We start from the raw sequence: 23,757 nt of genomic DNA, 5'->3' as shown, positions 1-23,757 counted from the left end.
CCCTGGGTACCTCAGTACCATATACTAGGAAATTATAAGGGTGTTCCAGTATGCCAATGTGAATTGGTGAAATTGGTCACTAGCCTGTTAGTGACAATTTGTAAAGAGAGAGCATAACCACTTAGGTTCTGGTTAGCAGAGCCTCAGTGAGACAGTTAGGCATCACACAGGGAACACATACATATAGGCCACAAACTTATGAGCACTGGGGTCCTGACTAGCAGGGTCCCAGTGACACATAACAAACATACTGAAAACATAGGGTTTTCACTATGAGCACTGGGCCCTGGCTTGCAGGATCTCAGTGAGACAGTTAAAACACCCTGACATATACTCACAAACAGGCCAAAAGTGGGGGTAACAAGGCTAGAAAGAGGCTACTTTCTCACAACTAGTGCCCTTCTGCATCCATAATTCATTAATGTGCACTAGTGCCCTTCTGCATCCACAATTCATTAATGTGCACTAGTGCCCTTCTGCATCCACAATTCATCAATGTGCACTAGTGCCCTTCTGCATCCACAATTCATTAATGTGCACTAGTGCCCTTTGTACCCACAATTCATTAATGTGCACTAGTGCCCTTCTGCATTCATAATTATTATTGTGCACGAGTGTCCTTCTGTATTCATAATTATTAATGTGCACTAGTGCCCTTCTGCATCCAGAATTCATTGATGTGCAGTAATGCCCCTCTGCAGCCACAATTCATTGATGCACATTAGTGCCCTTCTGTATCCACAATTCATTAATGTGCACTAGTGCCCTCGTACCTTCACCATTTAATAATGAGGGATAGTGCCCTTGTGCACCCACACTTCAGTAATATGCACTAATTCTCTTGTGCATCCACCCAATAATAATATGCACTAATGCCCTTCTGCATGCACAATTCATTATTGTGCACTAGTGTCCTTCTGTATTTCCAATTCCTTAATGTGCACTAGTGCCCTTGTATATTCACCATTTAATAATAAGGGATAGTGCCCTTGTGCATCCACACTTCAGTAGTATGCACTAATTCCTTTGTGCATCCATCCAATAATAATATGCACTAGTGCCCTTCTGCATGCACAATTCAGTAACATGCCATATTGAACTTCTGCATCCACATTTCATATACACCACTACCTTTCTGAAGCCATGATTCATTAACGTGCACTAGTGCATCTCTATATCCATTGTTCTCTATTAAAAAATGTACAATAGTGCCATTCTGCATCCACCATTCAATGATATGGATTACTGCTTTTTTTTATCCACTATTAATGTGCACTAGTGTCCTTGTGCATCCACAAGTTAATAAAATGCCCTGGTGCCCTTCTGGATCCACAATTCATTAATACACAGTAGTGTCCTACTGCACCCATATATAGTTCAATAATATTCACTAGTGCCCTCTGTTCGTGGCTCCTCGATATGCACTAGTGGCATCTTTCATCCAGAATTCTTTGAAAAGTACTAAATGGCTGTCTGAGTACACAACTTAGTAATATGCACTAGTGCCCGTCTGCCCCCAAAGTTCATTATTAAGCATTCATTCCAGTCTGGATCCACGTCAGTAACGTGCACTAGCGCCCTTCTGCGTCCACAGTTCATTAAAAGGCTCAATGGATGTTTGTATTCACAATTCAGTAATATGTACCAGTGCTCTTGTGAAACCACAGTTCATTATTAAGCATTAACTGCAGTCTGGATCCACAATTCTGCAATGTGCACCAGTGCTCTTGTGCAACCACAGTTCGAAAATACATAATAGTGCCCTTGTGTATCCAGAATTTGGTGATTCACACTATTTTGTACACAATTCGTTAGGAAGCACTTACGTCCTTGTGTATCCACAATTCTGCAATATGCACTAGTGCACTAGTGTGTCCAGAATCCAGTGTTGTGCACTGCTGCCCCTCTATAGCTTGGGTAATATGTGCTGTTCACTTCTAGCCTTTCACTCGGGTGTGTGCACAAGTGAAGCGTCTCGGTTTCCAAAGCTGTCTCTTGCACTAATGCACTTCTACTTGTTGTCTCTCTTCCTCATTGTGCAGCACCCTTCTCAAGAGCCTCTCACAGGGCTCGAAGCTGTCGTAGCACACACAATGTTCGACAGGAAGTGGGTGAAACACACTAGAAGCCGGAAGTGGAGCACAGACCAGGCATGTATCCTTTTCACACGCTGCCTCTGCGCGCAGGAGATGTGGTCACAGGCCCACCATCGAGTAATGGTGCGGGTTAGAGGCTCATGCTCTCAGGCCCTGATTCACAAAGGTAAACGTAAACCTGAAGATACGGCGCATTTCTGTCCTCTCCCCCTGCACTGGCGCTGAAATTGCGGCCATGCGCCAACGCAGGCACCCCGGCACCATGGGGATGATTGTTTTTGTGCAAGAGGGGGCACCTTCCTGCCCATAACAATCAATGGAGGCCTTTTTCTTCTTTATCTGTGGGCCACAGAATGCTGCACGCATAGGAAGAGGAAGATTCAGGTAGAAATAGATATTTCTCTACGTTGCGTCACTCTTACGCCACCCCTGGGGCGGTGTAGGCTTTTGACGCATTCCCAGGTTTACAAAACCTTGTAAATCCGGGAATGCGTCAAAATCCATGGATGCTGCGTGGGAACACCCATGCAAAACCCATGGAAACACCTCCCTGAAGAAAAAGTAAGGCGATGCTGCAATTTGTGCTGCGTTGCTGTACTCCATATCTACAAAGCCATGAAAAGCTACACAGAGTGGCTTTGCATTGCCTTGTAGATATGGATGTGCAGCCTGCTCCGCCGGTGAGTCACTAAAAGTAAGGCAGTCCTAAAGTCAAAGTTTAGATCTGAAATCTAAGTTTAGACCTGGAGTTTAAGTTTATACCCAAAGTCTAAATTTAGACTTCAGGTTGAAATTTAGACTTCAGGTCTACACTTAGGCTTTAGGTCTAAACGTAGACTTCAGACTAAGGGGCATATTTATACTTTCTTTATGCTGAATTAGCGTCATTTTTTTACGCTAATTCAGCGCAAACCTAACTCCATATTTATATTCTGAAGCTAGACCCGTCTAGCGTCAAAATATTGGAGTTAAAGTTAGTTCTTGGATGTGTGAAACCACCTTGCGTCAATGAGATGCAAGGTAGGCGTTCCTGTCCAAAAAATGACTCAAAGCCTCTAGCGCCTTATTTATCCTCCCATGGAAAAATGGTGCACGGGAGGAAGGCGGGCCTAAATAATGGTGCTAAGCCTTCTTAGCGCCATTATTTAACACCTGGATCAGGGCAGGCGTTAGGGGACCTGTGGACCCATTTCCATGGTCAAACACAATGGAAAGAGCCCACAGGTGCCCGCCCCAGGAACACCCCCACCCACACCAGAGGGACACCAGAGGGTGGGGGACCACATCCCAGGTAAGTAGGGTAAGCAGAGGTAGGTATTTAAAAACAAAAATTAAGTGCCAATTGGGGCCCTGAAATGGGCCCCCGTATGGCACTGGTTGCAGTGGCCATGCTCAGGGGACCCTGGTCCCCTGTGCTGGCCATTGGGGTGGTAGGCATGACTCCTGTCTTTTCTAAGACAGGAGTCATGTGGTATGGATGGTTTTGAGTCAGGAAATGACGCTAGGCTGGTTAAAGGTATTTTTTTTTTGCCTCTAACCAGCCGAGCGCCATTTGTTTGTGCAAAACCCCCTCCCCCCATACCACCAGCCCCACCCGGTGAATGTCATTTTCCCAGATGTTAGCCCACTCATAAATTTGGTGCCCGGCTCTGGAATGACGCAAGCCGGCGCTATATTTTTTTATGTAAAACTGCGTTTGTGCAGTGTTGCATCAAAAAGTATAAATATGGGCCTGAGTTTCCCTTTGTGAATCGGCTCTTAGAGAGGCGCGGTGGAGCCAGCAGAGAGAGGGAAGAACAGGATGGGCGAGGAGGGGGGCAGGTGGGGGGCTGAGCTGGTTCTGCCTGGGGCCGCAGCAGCAGAACTTAAGCTCAGTTTCACTTTGCCACCCACTCTTCACAAGTAGTGGTAGTGACAGCAACAAATGCCAGGCTAGAGTGGTGCCAGTGCCTAACTGGCAACAGAATGACTGGCAATGTCCATTTGTATACACCCGGCGTTATTAAATGTCTGCGTGCCGAATACATATCAGAGTCTTGTTCAAGTCACCTCAGGCCTCTTCAATTCTGCCCTTTTACTTTACTTTTGCAGGTTCTCATTCTTCGCCCTTAGGGCCCTGATTGCGACTTTAGGTGGTTTTTATGACACCTGGTAATTAGCAATACCTCAGGGTGCGATAAATAGCACCCATCATGAGTTTGAGGGGAATAACATGCAGATTTTGGTGTTTAAAGTACAAAAATCTGCATAATATGGTAAATCGCGTATGCTTTTCCACTGTAAAATTTCGGTAGGTTTAAGCTGTCGAAATGTAATGACGGTTGAGTTAATTAACGCATCCGATAATTATCTTAAATGTTATATAAGACTCAATTCATAACTCCGACCCATGCACAAACAGATGCATCAGGCCTTTGCGTGCCTTTGCGTAATCAGGCCTTTGCGTGCCTTTCCACCTATTGGCCAATAACTAATGAGGAAAAAGTGCCAGTCCCGCTGGCTCTCACGGGCAACCTCCGGCTCAAATTAAGCACCGATTGCTGCAGCTGTCTTAGGGCTGCACCAGTGTCATCTTAAGGATTTTTGGGGCTCGGGGTAAGGTGTTTTTGGGGCCTCACGTTTGCATCTATTTTGAATTTTACTACCCATGTCTGCTAATTCAAGCAAGCATGATGTCATACATTCAGTCATCTATAAAGGGGGTCAAAGAAAAACTGCTGAAATATATTTGTCTTGGGGCCCCAAATTCTTAAGTTGCTACTGGGTAGCTAGAGTACTCTTCGAAGTTTGTGCAGAATTTCGCTGACAAGGCACAAGTCTTAAGGGAATTAATGAAGAAGGGTGTGGAATTTGAGTGGATACCTGAATGCCAATTACCGTTTGATGGAGGCTGTGGCCTTAAAACCTTTGGATCCTAAGGATGACACAATAATTGTGGTTGATGCTTGTGCTTTGGGTGCCATTTTGATCCAAAGAAGAAAGGACAAGAGCAAGCAGTAGCTTTTATTTCTCAAACAATAAAAGGTGCAGAGGCAACATATTCTGTGGTCGAAAGAGAGGCATTGGCATGTTGGTGGGGTGCAAACCATTTTAGAACATATATCTGGGGAATTGTTTTTGAGTTGCGTTTAATCGATATATATTCACCACAAAAGGAGCTGAACGAGCTACCCCGAGGATTGCCAAGTGGATTTACCGGCTACAAGGGTATATCTTTGCGCTCAAATATGTTCCAGGTAATAAAAATTGGAATGCAGATTGTCTATCTAGGTTACCGTTGCAAGACAAGGAAGAAGATGGAAATATGGACAAGGATGAGAAATGGTTAGTCACAAGTGTGTCTGGGTTTTTTGTGGGAGCAATAAAGGAAGAAGGGTGGAAACAAGCTATTAAACAGGATGAGGTTTCGAAACAACTTAGGATGTGTTTCTCCAGCAGTTCTAGTCAGGCAGGAAATGTAAGGAGGGAATTTGGGCTCTATAGGATGATACGGTCTGAATTGTTCTCAGTAGACGGTATTTTGAGAACTGGAAGGCTGCTGGTGCCCACTAGTTTAAAACCTAGATTGCAGGAATTGCTTCATGAAGGCCACTGTGGCATGTAAAGCATGAAAAGAAGGGCTCACATTGATTTTTGGTGGTTGGGCATGGATAGAGATATTGAAAGGTTTGTGCGTCATTGCGAAGCATGTATGTGTAGTGACAAATCCCACAAGTCTGAGGAGTCTGCTATATCACACACAGAATTACCAGAGAAACCTTGGCAGAAATTAGCCATGGATATATGTGGGCCATTTAGTGGCAAAGGCATAGAAGGGAAATAGGCTATTGTTTTAATAGACTATTACTCTAAATGGCCGGAAGTGGCCTTTGCCAGTGAAATTACAGCATACATCGTAATAAGTGTGTGCGAGGAAGTGTTCAGGAGAGAGGGTTACCCCGGGAGTATAGTTACTGACAGTGGACCACAATTCACTGCTGATGAATTTGAAAAGTTCCTGAGATGGGTGGGAGTTACTCACCACAGAACAGCAGTATATCACCCTAGAGAAAATGGCCTTGTTGACAGGTTTAACTGTGTTCTAAAAGAATGTGTACAACTGAGTGCGGTGAGTGGAGCAAATGCTAAAGAGGCAGTCAAGGATATGTTGTGGTGTTATCGCAACACACCATGTTCAGCAACAAAAGAAACACCTTTTTATTTATTGAAGAACAGGCATGCGGGCACAAAAGTGACACCATTATGGATGACCAAAGATAGGTCAGACGTGGCAGAGAGTGAGCAAGTATCAAGAGAAATATGTCGACAGGCACAATGACAAGTTGATGAATGCATCTCAGAGTTTTAGGGTAGGCAATTGGGTATGGACTTCTCATATGGGTAGTCCTAAATATTGTTTGTCGAAATGGTCACGACCCAAGGTGGTGAAAAGGGTGTTCGGTTATAGCTTATTATTAGACGGCAACAGAAGATGGAATATTAGAAGAGTCACATTATGTAATGATCTGGAATGTACAAAGTGGAAGGAACAGATGAGAAAAAGCAATATATCTTCTGAGTCTGTGCCCAATGCAGAAAAGTGGGAAAGTGAGTGCATAAAGATTATGTATGTGCATAATCTCCAGGCAGTTGTGTTGTCAGGATGTCAATAATTACCACTCTACATTGTTAATACATGTATGCATATTTATCTATTGTTGTTATTAGGTACAGTTTATAAGCATTAATTTGTAAATAGTAAAGGAGGGAGGTATGTGGTATCTAGGCAACCGGATGCTTCTCTGCAGGATTCTAGAGTGTAAGTCTGGGAGAAGCAGGCAGTGGCTGTGATGAGAGGAGGTGCTCAGGGGTTGGTACAGAGCATCTTAATAAAGCAGTTCCCTTCAAAGAGTGGTGTCCACACGTCTTAAAAGTGGGTTTATGTCTCTTTACAGAGATCACACAACAGTTCTTCAACTCCTCTCACTCCCTCCTCAGTGCGGTACCTACCTGGCCTGCATGTATGAAAGAATCATGTGACATTCTTCCTGCGACTTCCGTCTGTCCTTGACTTATTCTTTGTGATAAGGAAGGGTTGCTCACGATGTACCACTGCTGAATAGCAAAGCTCGGAATAAAACTGTCAACACCACAAAAGACAAAATGAATTGCATTGCCAAAGCTTGATTTAATGCATGATGTGAATGAAAGAGCGAACCCTGTAGCTTTTGAAATTGACTAGATTAGAACATAGCTGCCATGTCATAGATGACGCCTTGGTCCACTTCTGGCATTTTAGCCAACAGCTCGTGGTTTGCTGTTGGGTTGGATGGAAATTAAAAAAAACACTTTAGTTCCTGAATTTCTGCCTTTTTCTTATAAAGAGCTGGCTCAGTGGAGGAGAGGGCAGAGACAGTCTTACAAATGCAAATGTGAGCATCTCACTGGTAATGAGCCAACATTAACACTCCTTAGAAAACCAAACCAGCGCCTAAAAGACCTCATTTACCAGCACAATGTGAGCAGCAGCTGGAAATGTTTGAAGAGACACTGAGGAAATAAAACAATGTGTTGGCACTTCTGCCATCCTTGGCCTAGAGGATGGTGTGGTCTAGGTTGAGCGCTGTAACCACCCTGGCATGCACCTTGAACAGGTGCCCGGCGAGGGCAGACAGTGCAAACTGGGCTCCTTCCCAAGTGCAGGGGAATCCTTTTTATTAACCTATAGTAGTGGTTCTAAACCTTTGGACTTCTGTGGACACCCCACTCAACCATTATTGGGATTTGGGGACCATGGGCTAAGCAAAGTCGATGAATTCAACAGCAAAATAATGCACACAAATATGGAAACGGGCATTCATCAAATAAATATTTTTAAAAATCTAAATTGATATACTGGGAAGGTCGGAGCTTTTGTAAATTAAGTTTAGGCCTCCCAGCGTCCATTCTATATTCTGTGTGATGCCCCTGCACTGCTCCTAAGAATCAATCTGAGGATACCAACTTGATTTTTAGGCTCCAATTTCAAATTCCTAAATATTTACAGAATACTTAAAAGTTTTCAGTTTTACATTTTGCTTCTTCATTTATATACACGTTATTAATATGTTAATAATACCTAATTCTCTAAGCAGTTACAGCTGTAGTGGACGCCCAGGGGTCCCCGGACCACAGGTTAAGAACCAGTGACCTAGAGTTGCAGGCCGAGGAGTCTGCTAACCTCAAGTCCAGTGTGGCCAGTCCAGCATGAATGCACCATCCTTCCCTAAAAGCAGAAGTGAGATCCAAGGGGTCCTATACACGAACTAAGCCCCCAGAGGTGTATGGGGTGAAGGAGAACAGATGTGCCATACAGCATCAATCCTTCCAAACTACTGGAGTCACAGAGCCACACAGTGGGCCTCACCTGTGGCTGCAGCCTGCAGTGGTGGCTACTGTGTCCACTGGCGGAGCCATGCCCATGCCATGCTTGGCTGCTGACACCTATAGGGAGTGTCAGGTAAGGCTCACTGGCCTGGCACCAGGTGATTGCAGCATAGCAGACCTGGACCACCAGAGAGGACTTGACCAATGCTCTATTGGTGGTGGTGGGGCAGACACATCATCATAGTGCTTGCACATTCCCGGCATCCTGAGACTCTTACAGGCGCTCACATCTGCCAGAGGTTGGCCTACAGCATTTCTTGTACCAATCACATCCTGGTTAACAGTGTCAGTGACTACCCCCAGGGGTTGATGTTCAAGTGGCCATCTGAACGTGCCCTGGATTGACCAGGGGCATAACTTGTGGGGGTGTTTGGGGTTTTATACCGGCTAAAAATGTATTCTGTAGCAAATAGTTGGGTACAGGTACTTTCAGTCGGGTGTAGGGAGGTGTCTGTCGGATTTCACCCTGGACTTTTACATGCCCACACCGACAAAAACACACAGACACGCATACTCTCTCTCTGTGTCTCGTATCTGCCTTAAAACTTGGTTAGTTTCAAACTTTTGTTTTAAGTACCCCTAACAATCCGTACTCCTTTCTCTTGCCTCTAGAGCCCTCCTCGTGTCCTGCTTCTCATAACATATTTTAACAAGACATGCCAGTGTGATTGCAGCGAAATCCGAAGTTTACACCTCACCCCAAATCTTACTGAACAAGTTACGCCCCTGGAGATGACACTATGGGGCATATTTACAAGAAAGTAGTGCATCGGTCCTGATGCACCACTTTTCTTGTATTGCCCCTGCCTCACCCAACGACACCATGGTTGCACTGTATTTACAATACTGCACACCATGGTGGTCGTTAGGGCAACAGTGACAACACGCTATTGTGTTGCTTTGCTGCAGTAGCATCAAAATGTTTACGCTAGTGCAGCAAAGGACAAGGAGGCTCATTGGGTATAATGGGTGCGTCATTTTAACACCTGCTGGATCAGGCGTTGAAAATGATGAAAAAAGGACGCAGTGAATTGTTGTAAATTTCACTGCACCATTTTTTCAGGCCTCCCTGCGTTAGAACACCCCCCTTGCATACATTATGCCTGACGTGGCATATTGTGGCCCAAGGGTTTTACATATATTTGTACTTGTAAAAACGGTAAATACGGCGCGGGAGAAAGGCCTCCTTAACGCCGCCTTAGCGTAAAAAAAATGACGCTAGGGTGGCACAAGGTGGCGCTAGGGGCTTTTTAATATGCCCCAATGTCTCCAGGTCTCAGTCACTTGTTTCAATGGATCTTCATCTGATTATCTTGCTATCACTGATCCTCAGCAGTTCTGGGCACCTGAGGGGGGCAAACCCTTGTTGAGATGTTGGGAACTGTTGCCTTCACCATTCAACCCCTCAGCGTGGTAATGTGGGCCTCGTTGGTGGCAGCACGTGGTGCTACTCTACTCCCTGAGAAAGGGAAACAAAGCCAACGGCAGGTCCTTGCACTGATCGGCCTCAAGGTGCCGTGGGTGCTCACCAGCTCCTCCCGGCTGTGGTCGCCCATCAGGCTGGCCACAAAATACATCAGCTTGCTGTCCACACATGATGGTGCTCAGCCTGTCCTTAATGTGTGATTGTGTATGCTTGGTATGGATGTCAGAACTGATTGAGGTTTGTTGTAAGTTGTTTCATTTTATTTTGTGCTGATTAAATTGCTATGATGAAATATTGTGCTTTTAATATATTATTGGAAGAAGCATTAATTCTGGAGGAATAGACCAACGAGTTTTCCCTATATTAAAAATATGAATGTTTCGTGAAAAATGAATAGTTATGGAAATAAAAAACTTTTAAAACAATTGGTGGGTTAGTAACGATTGAAGAGTTATTCATTGTAGACATTACATAGGCTAGCTGGAATATTTTCTGTGATGTTTCCTGTTCAGACTTCATTAGAGCCACCAAGTCTTTGTTCATCCTCAGAGTGTGATGTTGGTTGTCTGCCTTGTGGTCCAAAGGCGGAGGGCTTCCGCCTCTCCTGGGTCCCCTCTGCATCCATAATGGCCCAACCACCCCCTACAAGTTCTTCACTCCTTTTTCCTCTTTTTGCTTCATTGCCAGATAAGGATGTCCAGAGAAATATTCTGCTGGACTCTCTACTCTGGTGCGATATTCCAGGGACAATGGGTAGTCCTGCAACTGGACCATCACTTTCTGAGTCCGGGTATCTTGTATGACCCATTCAGCGGGTGGGGCTTGGCAAGGAATAGAGAAGAACTGCTAGAACCAAAGTCTTGACCTTAGACCTTGGTCAGGAGGCATGCCAGGAAGCATGGCTTCCCCCCTAAAATTCAGTAGGGACGGTGGCGCCGTGCTCCAAAAGCACTTGTGTTAAGTCCAATTCAGAGGAGAAAAGTCTGGTGTTCCTCAAAGACCTTCGTCTCTGTCTGGTGGGGGGGCGTATGTGTCTGGGGAATGAAGTAAGCAAGGGTGCCTCAATGATAAGCTGCATATTCCAGCAGTTCTTCAACACTCACATTGTTTGGCGACGGCAGCAGCCATCTTGGATTATCAGTCTTTAATTTCCTTGTGTTTCACTGTATCTTTGCAAAGCAATCGGGCTACAGTGTTACTGAGCCAGGACATTGCTACTAGGATTCAGGATTTTCTTTTGCAAAGAACAGTTGCTTCCTTGAGAAAATAATTGTTGGAGGACAGTTGACAATAAGAATTCTGAAAATCAGGTTAAGTTGAGAAAATGAACTTTGAACTATTTTGATCATTTGATGTTGAGCATTGATAAAGTTTTTAGAAATTGTTCATTCCTGTGATGAACCAGGGAGAATTCTGATGTCAGGGTAAACTTACGTATGACATGGAGATAGAATTATGCAAAGGGTTTCCGCATTTCGATTTAATCTGAAAACCAAACAATAAGAACCCGCCGGAGGAAATTCAGGCTTTCAGTGGGAACAAGGAAAACACCAAGGGGCAGATTTATGAAAATGTCTTATGCCCCTTAGCACCCCTAACGCCACCATGTGTGCTCTGTATTTAAAATACAGCGCACCATGGCGGTAGTCAGGGGAACTAGCGTCATCATTTTTTATGCTAGTCCGGAGCTTTGCAGGATTAGCGTCCAAAATGTTGACGCTAATCCTGCAAAGCACCCGAGGCCCATTGTAACCAATGTGAGCCTCCCTTTAACGCCTGCTCCGAGCAGGCATTCAAAATGCAGATCAATATGACGCAAAGAAATCTCGTAGATTTCTTTGCGCCATTTTTTTGGACCCTCTAGCGACGGAACCCCCTCCTTGCATACATGATGCCTGGCGCAGGCATAATGTGGCGCAAGGCGTTACAAAGTAGCACAATGCAAGCATTGCACCACCTTGTAATTATGGCACAAGGTTTTTGGCCTTCCAACGCCACATTAGTGTAAAAAAAATGATGCTAATGCAGCGTTGGAATGGCGCTAGGCCCTCTTAAATCTGGGCCCAAATTCTCTGCAGCTATTGTGCTTTTACTCCCTCTGGGGGCAGGGTAATGAAAGTGCAGCCATGTGTGAATCATTTCCGCAGTTGCTGTTCATACTAGAGATTCCCCCAGACCTTCAAAGACGTGTCCCTCCCTAGGAACTGCTACCCTGCGAGGGAGGAGACGCCCCTGAAAATAAGCCCTACCGTCGGAGCACACCCTGGAAATACCACCCTTGCCTGACACAAACAAGGCATCACTTAAAGTCAGATCTTCACTCTTTCATGGTCCAGCTGCCTAAAGACATCCAGGCGCTATATTTAGTTGTGGCAGTCTGGTGCTCTGTTTTGATCAATCCATTGAATCCTGACCTCCGCCTTCTAGAAGGAAGGTCAGTGATAGATACACTGAGGAAATGGCAGTGATCCGCAGAGAGACCCCTGGAGTTTCTTGATTCTCCTGCTGTTGATTCTTCCACCCGGGGCTCACCACCTTGGACTGAGTAGCTGCTAACATACTGGTATCAGCAGAGTCAATAAGGCGGAAGTGCCCTGGTGAAGCCGCGCGACGTGCAAAATGCCAAAGAGCCAGTCTGCGACATGTTTGCATCACAACTACACACCGTGCTACACTGATGGAGGAGCCTGCTCTTCAGCTGTGAGTGAACAAGCTCACAGCAAGGCCTTAGCTCCCAACACCCCTGGTCCTCCAGGGCACAGCTGATGGAATGCCTCTCTTGTGTTCCTCTGCTTCAGAGAATTGTCAGGCTCCCTAGAGTTCTTAACTTGAAAGAAGTTCTCGCATGCTCCTGCATAGTGCTTCAAGCCACATTACCTAAAACAAGGCACTGATAACTGACAGGCCACACTCCAAGAGGAATACTTAACATCACATGCACAACTAAGTTGTAATCAGAACCTCTCGAATTGTCTAACTATAGTTCATACACTGGAAAGAAATTCATGCCCTACAACCTAACAAGGATGTCTGCAAGCATGAGTGAGGCATGCCCGAAAGGAAATAGCAGCCACATGAATTTAAGACATGATTTGCAAAAATAGGTCGCAATTAGCACACCTACTTGTTGTGAATCCAATGGTATTTTGTGAAGCGACCTATGTACTATTATGACGACTCACTGGCTACAGCAGCGCAGAGGGTCCCAATCTGACCTCCCTCATACACAATGACGAGGTAGGCAGCAAACTGCGCCCTACTCGATTCTCTGCCGTCACAGGGATGGTGGCCTGCTGAGGTCAGCAAACCACAACGTCTGTAATTGCTTTCAAATAAAGTACTGTTTTTTAAATGCAGCCCGTTTTATTTAAGGGAAATTGAGATGCTTTTAAAGAAAATAAATGTTTTCAAAACTTTTTTTTAATAGTAGTCTGTGGTTCAAAGGACCACTACCTACTCCAAAAAAATGTTTTTTGACCAAAGGGGAGGGATCTCTTAGGCACCCGTCCCCATTTGAGAACAGGTTACCACTACTTTTCAACAGTCAGTAAAATAGTCATTCTTTACAGTTGGATTTCGGTCCCAAAACATTGATACATTTCATAAGGAATCACTATTTGGAAATGACACCCTAAACAAACCTCTTCCAAACAGTAATTCCTAATGGTTTCCTAAACCCATTTAGAATTTGTCTAATATTTTACTGAACTGCTCAATGGGTTTAGTACCTTCCAAAAACACATTTTCCTGTTGCAAACCTTGCGATTTACCGAATCACTGGGTTTGAGACTAGAAAATACATTTGTACATTTGTACATCTGGCCCTATATTTGGTTTTAAAAATAAGATTTTTGGAGAGGATCGAGCATACTCCGAGGGCGGCAAGTTTTCAAGGATTGAGCAGAGGTTTAGTTAGTAACCCTTATCAAAAATCAATTTAGTTCAGCAGGCAGGCAAGTGGCATCCTAGGCAGCCAGGAACAGTTTACATCCTGCAGGAACCACAGAATACTTCCCATAATGCTGTTCCACTCAGTAAGCGGGGCAGACGCATGACCATTTAGTTACAATTACAATTAGGCCTGGGATGAGTTTCAATTGCACTGGAGTAATCAGAGTAATTTCGGTATTTCTATGTTACTCTTTAATGTTACTCTTTAATGTGGATCTACGAATAATAACACGATTACGCCCACTTGCATAGTTAAGAGTAATTTTTGGGGGGGTAAAATCTATAGCAAGAGCACATTTAGCAAGTGGGTGCCTGAGTTGCTATTTCTGTTCTGTTGCATTTAGTGCTATTTTCTTTGCGAAAAATGCATTGTTGCATCCATTTGAAACATGGGTGCATTTTGCACTATGAAACTAGCACCAGGGGCCAGATGTACGACCTTTTGTTTTGCGACTTTCAGTTTGCGATCCGTTTTCAAATCGTAAATTCCGAGTCGCAAAACAAAATGTACAACAGTGTTACGCACACTGTTCGTGATTCACAAATAGTTCGGAAGGGACCTGCCTCATGAATATTCTTGAGGCAGGTAGCAAGTTGCGACCCATTTGGGACTGGCAGCACCCACTGGGACGGTGGCCTGCTGGGGGAAGCATAAAACCATGTCTGTGACTGCTTTTAAATAAAGCTGTTTTTTGTAAAATGCAGCCTGTTTTCATTAAAAAAAAACAGACGCATTTAAAAAAGAATAATGAAAATTTTTCTTTTTATTTTTTCAGTGCAGGTAGTGGTCTGTGGGACCACTGCCTGCTCCGCAAAAATATTTTCGCTACCATTCACAAAGGGGACAGAGGTCCCATGGGGACCCCATCCCGCTTGCGAATGGATTAGCACCAATTTGAAATTGGTATTAACTGCAATTGTTTTGCACCGCATCCACGGTCACAAAACAATCATACATCCCCCTGCGAGTCGCAATTAGGAAGGGATGTTCTCAGGATCCCCCTTCCTAATTGCGAGTAGCAATCCCTATTTTGCAAGACGGTAAGATACCAACTCACAAAATAGGGCTGGTAAGATACCAACTCACAAAATAGGGCTGGTACATTATACAAGGCCATTTTGCAGTCGCAAACAGCAATTTTTGCCTTTTGGGACTGCTAAATCACGTCGTACATCTTGCCCCAGAAGCCAGGAGTACGTTGGGGGAAAATTGTATCCTAAGTGCACATTTCTCACTCGCTGTTCATGTTCTGCTGCATTTAGCGCTGTTTATTAGCACAAAATGCAACCCTACATCTAAAACAAAATTACCCTGACCCCCCAATCCCGCCCCTAAAAACAGAAGTACCCCGACCCCCCACCTTTAAAAACTACCCCGATATCCCCACCCACCCTGAGCCCTAAAACTGACCCACACCCCCAAGAAACTACCCAACCCCTAAAAACAAAATTACCCTGACCCCCGCCCCTAAAAACCCGACCCCCCACCTGCCCTGAATACAAAAATACCCCAACCCTCCCACCCCTGCCCCTAAAAACCCGACCCCCCACCCACCCTAAATACAAAATTACCCAGACCCCCAACCCCTAAAAACTCACCCCCGCCCTAAATACAAAATTACCCTGACCCCCAACCCCTAGTAACCCGACCCCCACCCACCCTAAATACAAAATTATCCCAACCCCCACTCCTAAAAACCTGACCCCCCACCGGCCCTGAATACAAAATTACCCCAACCTCCTACCCCGCCCCTAAAAATCCGACCCCCCCACCCATCCTCAATACGAAATTACCCTGACCCCCATCCCACCCCTAATAACCCGACCCTCACCTGCCCTAAATACAAAATTACCACAACCTCCACCCCTAAAAACCCGAACCCCCCACCCACCCACCCTAAATACAAAATTGTTTAGCACATGTGTGGTTACGGCAGAGAAAAAGGCCTGCGTTGTTCAGGCAAGCGTCGTTCTGCTTGTGTGAACAATGCAGGCGTGCTTCCGGACGCGTTGTTCCAGATCTCCCCCCCAGCCAGGCCTCTTGCAGATACAATTTGAGCGGGTGACTTCCTAACTAACTGCAGCCAGTGCTTGGCTCATTGGGCCCGCTTACCTTCTGGGACCCAGTGCCCAGCACCGGCTGCACTATTGATAGCTATGCCCCTGATTCTGACATTGCAAAATTCTCACATTGCTAATCCCTCCATTGCTAATATCTGGCACTACAATATTGTCTCACTGATGAACTCGGACTAATATCTCACTATACCGCGCTTTGGCACTGCTGATCTTGAGAGTGCTAAGACTTGATATTGCTAAACTCTACCATTGCTAATCTTTCCAACTGCTAAACTCTTCTTGGCTAAACTCTGACTTTGCTAAACTCATTGCTAATTTCATCCATCAGTGAGCTGCGGCTTCGCGAACGTCTTGCACTGCTAAACTCTTACATTTCTAAGCTCCTGGCTAAGCTCTGACATTGCTAAGCCTTGACAGAGCTCAGCCCGTACATGCTTCAACGTTCACATTACCAAACTCTGACATCACTGAGCCCCTCTGGTGCATCTAACACTTTACTTGGTAATCCTTGACTTTGCTCACCTCTGATTTTGCTAAATCTTCTTACTGAGTTTTGACATTCCTAGATTGGACTTTGCTAAACTTTGAACTCATTACCTCAGACATTGCTAACTCTTATGATCTTTAGAGACGTTGCTGAGCTTGGGTGTAACTAAGGTTTCTCCTAAGAGCAGGTGTTGAGAGTTTCTGATAACAGTTATTGGTAGGAAACACTCCAATGTCTTACTGAAAAGTTGCCATTGTGGGTGATGAAGAGCTCCTCAAAGTTCTTGCCCGGGTTGGGCACCCGCGGGAGGATGATCACCCAGATTCTGTAAGAGGAGGAAAAGCAGTGAGGTTACTTCAAATGTCGTGAAGGAGGAAGACTACAAAACAAGCAAACTACTGGAAGAAAATGTGTGTGATTATTTTTCTTATTGTCTCATCTCTTTTCCTGGGTGTATTCAGATATATCTCCAGGACTCACATTTAGTTTCTCTCTCTGTCCCATCTCTATGTTCTGATGACTGTCTCTCTCTCTCTTGCCAGCTCTTCCAACATTTCCACTGTCTCTCCGTACCTCAGTACTACTATCTCACCGCCTGATTTGGATATTGGCAGACAGGTTACTGCGTCTCAACATTGATGGACATCCTGTCCACCGAAATGTAAATCCTGTTATATTCTATGGGATTTATACTTCGGCGGACGGGATATCCGTCACCGTTGTTACGGAGTATCACATCCACCGATTTCTAAATCAGGCCCTTAGTTCCGTACAGATTTTGCATTTTGGCATCTTTTCTTTTCTTATCTTCAGCATTACACACCTGGACATACTTTGCGCCAGCTCAAGGCAGCCCTCAGTCTATAGTGAATATACAGGTGATGTTTGCATCAACTCATCTTCTATCCATTCCGGCTAGGATGAACGGCAATATGGCGACAAGTAGAAGAGAGCGTATTCTGAGCAACCCCAGCGAGCAAAGGGTTCTTTCAAGTTCAATTGGTCAATTCCAACCTTTGTGGCTATTGGCCTATGTTAAGGGTTTTTGTGTCAGCATAGCCTGTGAAGTGTTCTTTGGCAGTGGGGTGCGCAGTTGGTGGAGTCAGGCGCATAGTTATAGGCTTTGTAGCGCAGGGAAGCTCAGCGAGACACCCTGCTGTGCTGCGTCACAGGGGAAGGGCAGGAATGGCTGGTGTTTAAAAGAATACGGTGCATTCCTGCCCTTTCCTCTGCACTGGCGCCCTTTAGGAAGGCTAGCGCCAACACAGGCGTTGCATGCAGGATTGTTTTCGTGCAGAAGGGACACCTTCTTGCACAAAAAGTATCCTGAGAGGCTTTTCCCTATTTCTCTGTGTGCTGCGTAATGCAGCACACATAGGAAGAGGAAAAACAGGTGAAGTAAATTACGCCTCTCCTGGGAAGGTGTATCTTTTTGACGCATTTCCAAGTTTACAACTTCTTGTAAATCAGGGGATGTGTGAAAATGCATGGATGTTGCGTGGGAGCCTCCCCGGCGCAGAGTAATGTAAGTCAGCAATTTCCACTGTGTTACATTACTGAAGATTTAGTAAGTCACGCAGGGGCAGGTGGCCGTGCGTGCCTTCATAAATCTCACGTAAGGTTTGCGCCGCTCTTGTACCACGTTGCGTGATGCAAGAGTGACGCAAACCATGCCGTAAATATGGCCCACGGTGTTTAACACTGGAAATGTGCTGGATGCACGGCAGGGCAGACAGCTTGCACCCGAGGACAGCGCTGGTGGTTGTGTTCAGAGGTGTACATCAGTGTGGTTTTTGTGCAGTGGTGTACACGAGGGGCAGCTTTGCTGTTACCTGCGTTGTTAAGTCATTCAGTGGATGTGTGTGAATGTGATGTATGTGCAGAATCCCAGGGCTGTGAAGGGAGTTACTATTTCAGCTTGCAGCTGCCACGAAGGGTTATTGGATGTGCAGAGCTTGTGATCCTTCGGAATAGGTACAGGTTGTGTGTGTTGTCACACCTGTGGAGCCGCCTGTGTGTACATCCTGGGACGCAGCATAGGGTACGCGGGGTCCCAGAGGGGCCTAGTGTACCTTCCGTGCAAGCACGGGGTGGGGGGACACTGCCCGCGTCTCTAGGACCGCAGGCCGAGGACAGGTGGGTCCACTTCCTGACTGTCCAAATAAAGGGCAACCCCTCACCCCCATTAACAGTGCTTTATTTGTAAAATTGTGTCCAGGGTCCCATCTCATAGCTACGTTACGTTTGGCAAGCATCAACCCAAGAGCTGCCAAATGTCTGGCCTCTCCCTCAATGTCCCAGTCATACCCAAGCAGTCTCACCCCAGTGATCTGCTCCAGTTCTTGGAAGATCTCTTCCCAGAATCTGTGTATCCGGTGCAGACCCGCGCCATGTGTAGAAATCCGCCCCCCCTCCACACCTGGAGCATCCTGCGGATTCCTGCAGGCCCTGCCCGAAGAGGCGCTCCGGAGGGTGATATATTCGAAAGACATATTTAAAACGCATCAACGTGCGCCTACCTTTCAAGGATACACTCTGAACTACTGAGTAGCAGTTCTTCCACTGATTATCTGTAAGTGCAATGCGAGGTCCCTTTGCCATTCCAGTCAAGCCCTAGTCAGTTTGGGTCTTCGAGCTTCCAGTGCAAAGGCCCGGTCCTGCCACTGATCTGGTCGGGGCCTTCTCCGGTCTCACTGCGGACAGCGCTGGCATGTCGGGGGGTCCTAGAAGGTCACCCCCCTGAAGTCCCGGCAGTGAATATCTGGCCCTACAGTAATAATATCTAGTCAGCACAGTGGGCATCACATTCCGTCCTTGAATTGTCTCTCAGGTGCCCATTAGCCATCTTGAAAGAATTCCCCCATGCTGTTGATTCCTAATGTGTGAAAGGGCCGCAGTGCACCCTTTCCTGCTCAATGGGCACCGGGAACACCAGACACCTGAGCACAGGGTGAATAGAGTATAGAGCCAGCCTGCCACTCCTTGAGGCTATGCCATGCATGTGTCCTGGCACTTAGGGTATCACATGTGCATATCTTCGTTTGGGGACTCAAACAGTGTATGGGGCAGTGTGCGGGGTCCGAGGCATGTAAATGTGGTAAGTCTTGTGGCCCGTGGACCCAGTAATGAGAGAACATGCCTTGTGCCACTTTATAATATGTCTCTACATCTGGGCACTAAGTCCACCCATATCCTAGGGCAGTGTCAGCAACCCTCAGAGACCCTCGGCTGTTGACCTGTCCAAGCCAATATGATCATGAGGGAGCGAATATCATCGACCACTGTTCTAGTCAGCAACCACAGGATGCTTTGGAACAGAAATAAAAATCTTGGTAGTACCGTCATCTGCACAATGGCTATGCGTCCAATTAATGACAGCGGTAGTTTAATTCATTGGTCCACCTCCTCTGATAACTTTTGTATTGCTCTCGCATAATTGTCGAGCAGGAGCACAGCTGGGTCCGTATGTACCTGAATCCCCAGATACCCTATCAAATCTGTTACCCACTGAAGAGGAAAGTCCAGCGCCATTGGCTTCATGGCTGGTGTGAGCACCAAGATAATAGATTTGTCCCAATTGATCCGTAAGCCCGATAGTCCTCCGAAGCGCACTACTTCACGCATTACTGGGGTAAGGTTGTGCTCTGGGTTGCGGACATAAAGTAGTGTATGGTCTGCATATGCTGAAATTATGAGGCTATACCATGGGAAACGAGGACCCCTGTGCCCTAGATATTCACGGAGCGCACATGCCAGGGGCTCAGCTACCAGTGCATATAGTAGTGGTGATAGAGGGCACCCCTGTCTAGTGCCTCTGGTTATTTCTATAGGAGCAGAAACAACCCCGTTGACTCGTATCCAAGCCGACGGCAAAGTGTAGAGTATCTTCACAAGGTGAATAAACACTTCTCCAACACCAATGCGCCGTAGCATGGCTAGCAGGAACCCCCATCTGACTGAATCAAATGCTTTCTCTGCATCCAAGAGAACCACTGCCGGCCGCACCCCCGGATCGTTCCTCATAATGTCGCCGAATAGTGTTCGAAGGTTAAATGAGAGGCTGCGGCCGGGGACAAATCCCGCTTGCTCGGTCTGTATCACTACAGGCAGGAGGGGTGTCATCTATTGGCTAGGATTTTAGCATAGAGTTCGGTGCCCACATTTACAAATATATATTCTTCACCAGGCCTCATTGTCTGCCCATTGCCTTGATGCACCCTTCCTAGGATGTGTGAGGGTGCAGGAGCAGATGTCTGCCTCACCATCCCTTGTACCAGCGCCACTGATCACTATTAGAGAAAGAGACATTGGCATGAGGGATAACCTTGGTTTGAGGGGTAATATTACTATAAGGAATGATCACAAACCTCAGTTCAGTTGGCTATGAGGGGAAGGCTGAGAGCTCCTAGCTACGAGGTCACTGGTGTAAAGTTTGTCAAGTCATGCTACATCGGTCCTATGTAGCTGCCTGGAAAAGATGAGCTGCACATTATCTTTCCCTGGACACTGAGGTACACTTAGGGTGGCTACCTCATGCCATATCCTCACCGACAAGGCCGGCTTTAGTGCGGGAGGGATCCAGTGTGACAATCTTTTTTGGCACCCCAAATCCCCCCCTCTCATGACCTCCTCCTCGGACTCCCTCACAACCACCCTGCAATAGTGCCTTTCATCCCTCCATAGCTCCTCTCTCACATGCATTTCATTTGTTTTAAAGTGCTGGTAAAGTCTGGCTTTGCTAATCAACTCAGCTAGCCACATAAAACACAGATCTGTTCTTTGCAGCAGGCACATTAACCCTCTGCGCTACTTTATGGAGAGTCAAAACTACCACCGGACAAAATTCCGATCTCTCTCTCCCTCTAGCAGGAACATTAGCACAAGAGTTATTTTGAGATTTTTATTGCTGCCTGAAAGCCGCACTCACAAGGAACTCTGCAGCAGGTACTTTTAAATCGTAAATTTTACCCCCCTCTCCTTGAGGTCAGTGGCCCCTCCAGGTCAGCACCCAGTGCGACTCCACCAGTCGAACCCCCCTAAAACTGGTCCTGCTCACAGACACTGTATGCAGCTGTGGGTTTCCTGTGCCAACCAAGTGCACTCTGGTTTTTGTAGCCCTGGGCACTTTTATTGCCCTAGGTAGACCTAAGGACATCCCAGTAATGACTTGTAGGTGACATGTCCAAGCCTGGGAGTGTCGTCCATGATTCTGTGGCGTGAGGTGGTGTTGTGACTCTTACCTGCTCTGTTTATGAGGGAAGCTTGCACTGTTGCTTCTCACACTGTGCCCATTCGTTGTCTTTGACAAACCTTGTATCCCTGCTGCCAGGGGGCCACCACCTCACTTCACGTCATCACGGACACTGCTTCCGGTCTTTGGCTTTTCACTTACACATCATTACTCAGGGGTGTTAGTCTCATCAGTTCGATGGAAGCAGGCCCAGACAGCAACACCCAGAATGCATCAGGGTATCACAGAAACATCCAGGACTGTAAACACATGCTCATGATGACGTGGAGACAGAAGCCTACCCGAGCTGTGTACATTCTGTCTGTGCTATGGAAGGATGTGCTGCTGTCAGCTGCAGAGGGCCTGTTCTGGGTGAGGGAAGCTTGCAATGCTTGCTAGTGAGGGCTCAGATCTTGCTGGCACTGATGTACTTCTTAAGTGTTTGTGAGGGAAACTAGGACCTGTTCTGTGTGAGGGAAGCTTGCCATGCTGCTGTTGCACTTGTTCTGTCTGCTAGTGAGGGTTCCATTATTCTGGGCACTGATGTACTTGTTAAGTGTCTGTGAGGGAAACTAGGACCTGCTCTGTGTGAGGGAAGCTTGCAATGCTGCACATGTTCTGTCTGCTAGTGAAGGTTTCATTCTTGCTGGCACTGATGTACTTCTTAAGTGTTTGTGAGGGAAACTAGGACCTGCTCTGTGTGAGGGAAGCTTGTGATGCTGCTGCTCTTGTTCTGTCTGCTAGTGAGGGTTCGATTGTTTCTGGCACTGACGTGCTTGTTAAGTGTTTGTGAGGGAAGCTAGGACCTGTTCTGTGTGAGGGAAGCTTGTGATGCTGCTGCTCTTGTTCTGTCTGCTAGTGAGGGTTCCATTGTTCTTGGCACTGATGTGCTTGTTAAGTGCTTGTGAGAGAAGCTAGGACCTGTTCTGTGTGAGGGAAGCTTGCCATGCTGCTGTTGCACTTGTTCTGTCTGCTAGTGAGGGTTCCATTGTTCTGGGCACTGATGTACTTGTTAAGTGTCTGTGAGGGAAGCTAGGACCTGTTCTGTGTGAGGGACGCTTGCGATGCTGCTGCTGCACTTGTTCTGTCTGCTAGTGAAGGTTTCATTCTTGCTGGCACTGATGTACTTGTTAAGTGTTTGTGAGGGAAGCTATGACCTGTCCTGTGTGAGTGATGCTTGTGATGCTGCTGCACTTGTTCTGTCTGCTAGTGCGGGTTCCATTGTTCTTGGCACTGATGTACTTGTTAAGTGTTTGTGAGGGAAGCTAGGACCTGTTCTGTGTGAGGGCTGCTTGTGATGCTGCTGAATGTATTCTGTCTGCTAGTGAGGGTTCCATTGTTTCTGGCTCTGACGTTCTTGTTAAGTGTTTGTGAGGGGAGCTAGGACCTGTTATGTGTGAGGGAAGCTTGTGATGCTGCACTGGTGAGGGTTCCACTCCTGCTGGCATTAAGATACTTCCTAAGTGTTTGTGAGGGAAGCTAGGCCCTATGTGAGGGAAGCTTGCGATGCTGCTGCTGCACTTGTTCTGTCTGCTAGTGAGGGTTCCATTGTTTCTGGCTCTGACGTTCTGGTTAAGTGTTTGTGAGGGAAGCTAGGACCTGTTCTGTATGAGGGAAGCTTGCAATGCTGCACTGGTGAGGGTTCCACTCCTGCTGGCATTAAGAAACTTCCTAAGTGTTTGTGAGGGAAGCTAGGCCCTATGTGAGGGAAGCTTGCGATGCTGCTGCTGCACTTGTTCTGTCTGCTAGTGAGGGTTCCATTGTTTCTGGCTCTGACGTTCTTGTTAAGTGTTTGTGAGGGAAGCTAGGACCTGTTCTGTGTGAGGGAAGCTTGCAATGCTGCACTGGTGAGGGTTCCACTCCTGCTGGCATTAAGATACTTCCTAAGTGTTTGTGAGGGAAGCTAGGACCTGTTCTGTGTGAGGGAAGCTTGTGATGCTGCTGCACTTGTTCTGTCTGCTAGTGAGGGTTCCATTGTTCTTGGCACTGATGTACTTGTTAAGTGTTTGTGAGGGAAGAACTCTAAACTGTGTACAGTTGCCTTTCTGTCACATGCTCTTTTCTCCAATGATCAGTGCCTCGA

At 46.4% G+C, this 23,757-nt stretch overlaps 1 protein-coding gene across 1 annotated transcript in view; it reads right to left on the bottom strand.

Annotated features, from left to right (window-relative positions):
• The window catches only part of IL2RG (interleukin 2 receptor subunit gamma), a 118,902-nt gene that overhangs the window by 12,941 nt on the left and 82,204 nt on the right, over window positions 1–23,757 (bottom strand). The window contains exon 7 of the mRNA XM_069209387.1: window positions 16,685–16,769. Within this exon, the coding sequence (XP_069065488.1) occupies window positions 16,685–16,769 (85 nt within the window). The remainder of the gene's footprint in view (window positions 1–16,684; window positions 16,770–23,757) is intronic.

The sequence above is a fragment of the Pleurodeles waltl genome, chromosome 2_1, assembly GCF_031143425.1.
Source record: "Pleurodeles waltl isolate 20211129_DDA chromosome 2_1, aPleWal1.hap1.20221129, whole genome shotgun sequence".
NCBI classification, from domain to species: Eukaryota; Metazoa; Chordata; class Amphibia; order Caudata; family Salamandridae; genus Pleurodeles; species Pleurodeles waltl.
Note: the sequence above shows the minus strand (reverse complement) of the source record. Positions and strands in the feature narration are given on the sequence as shown.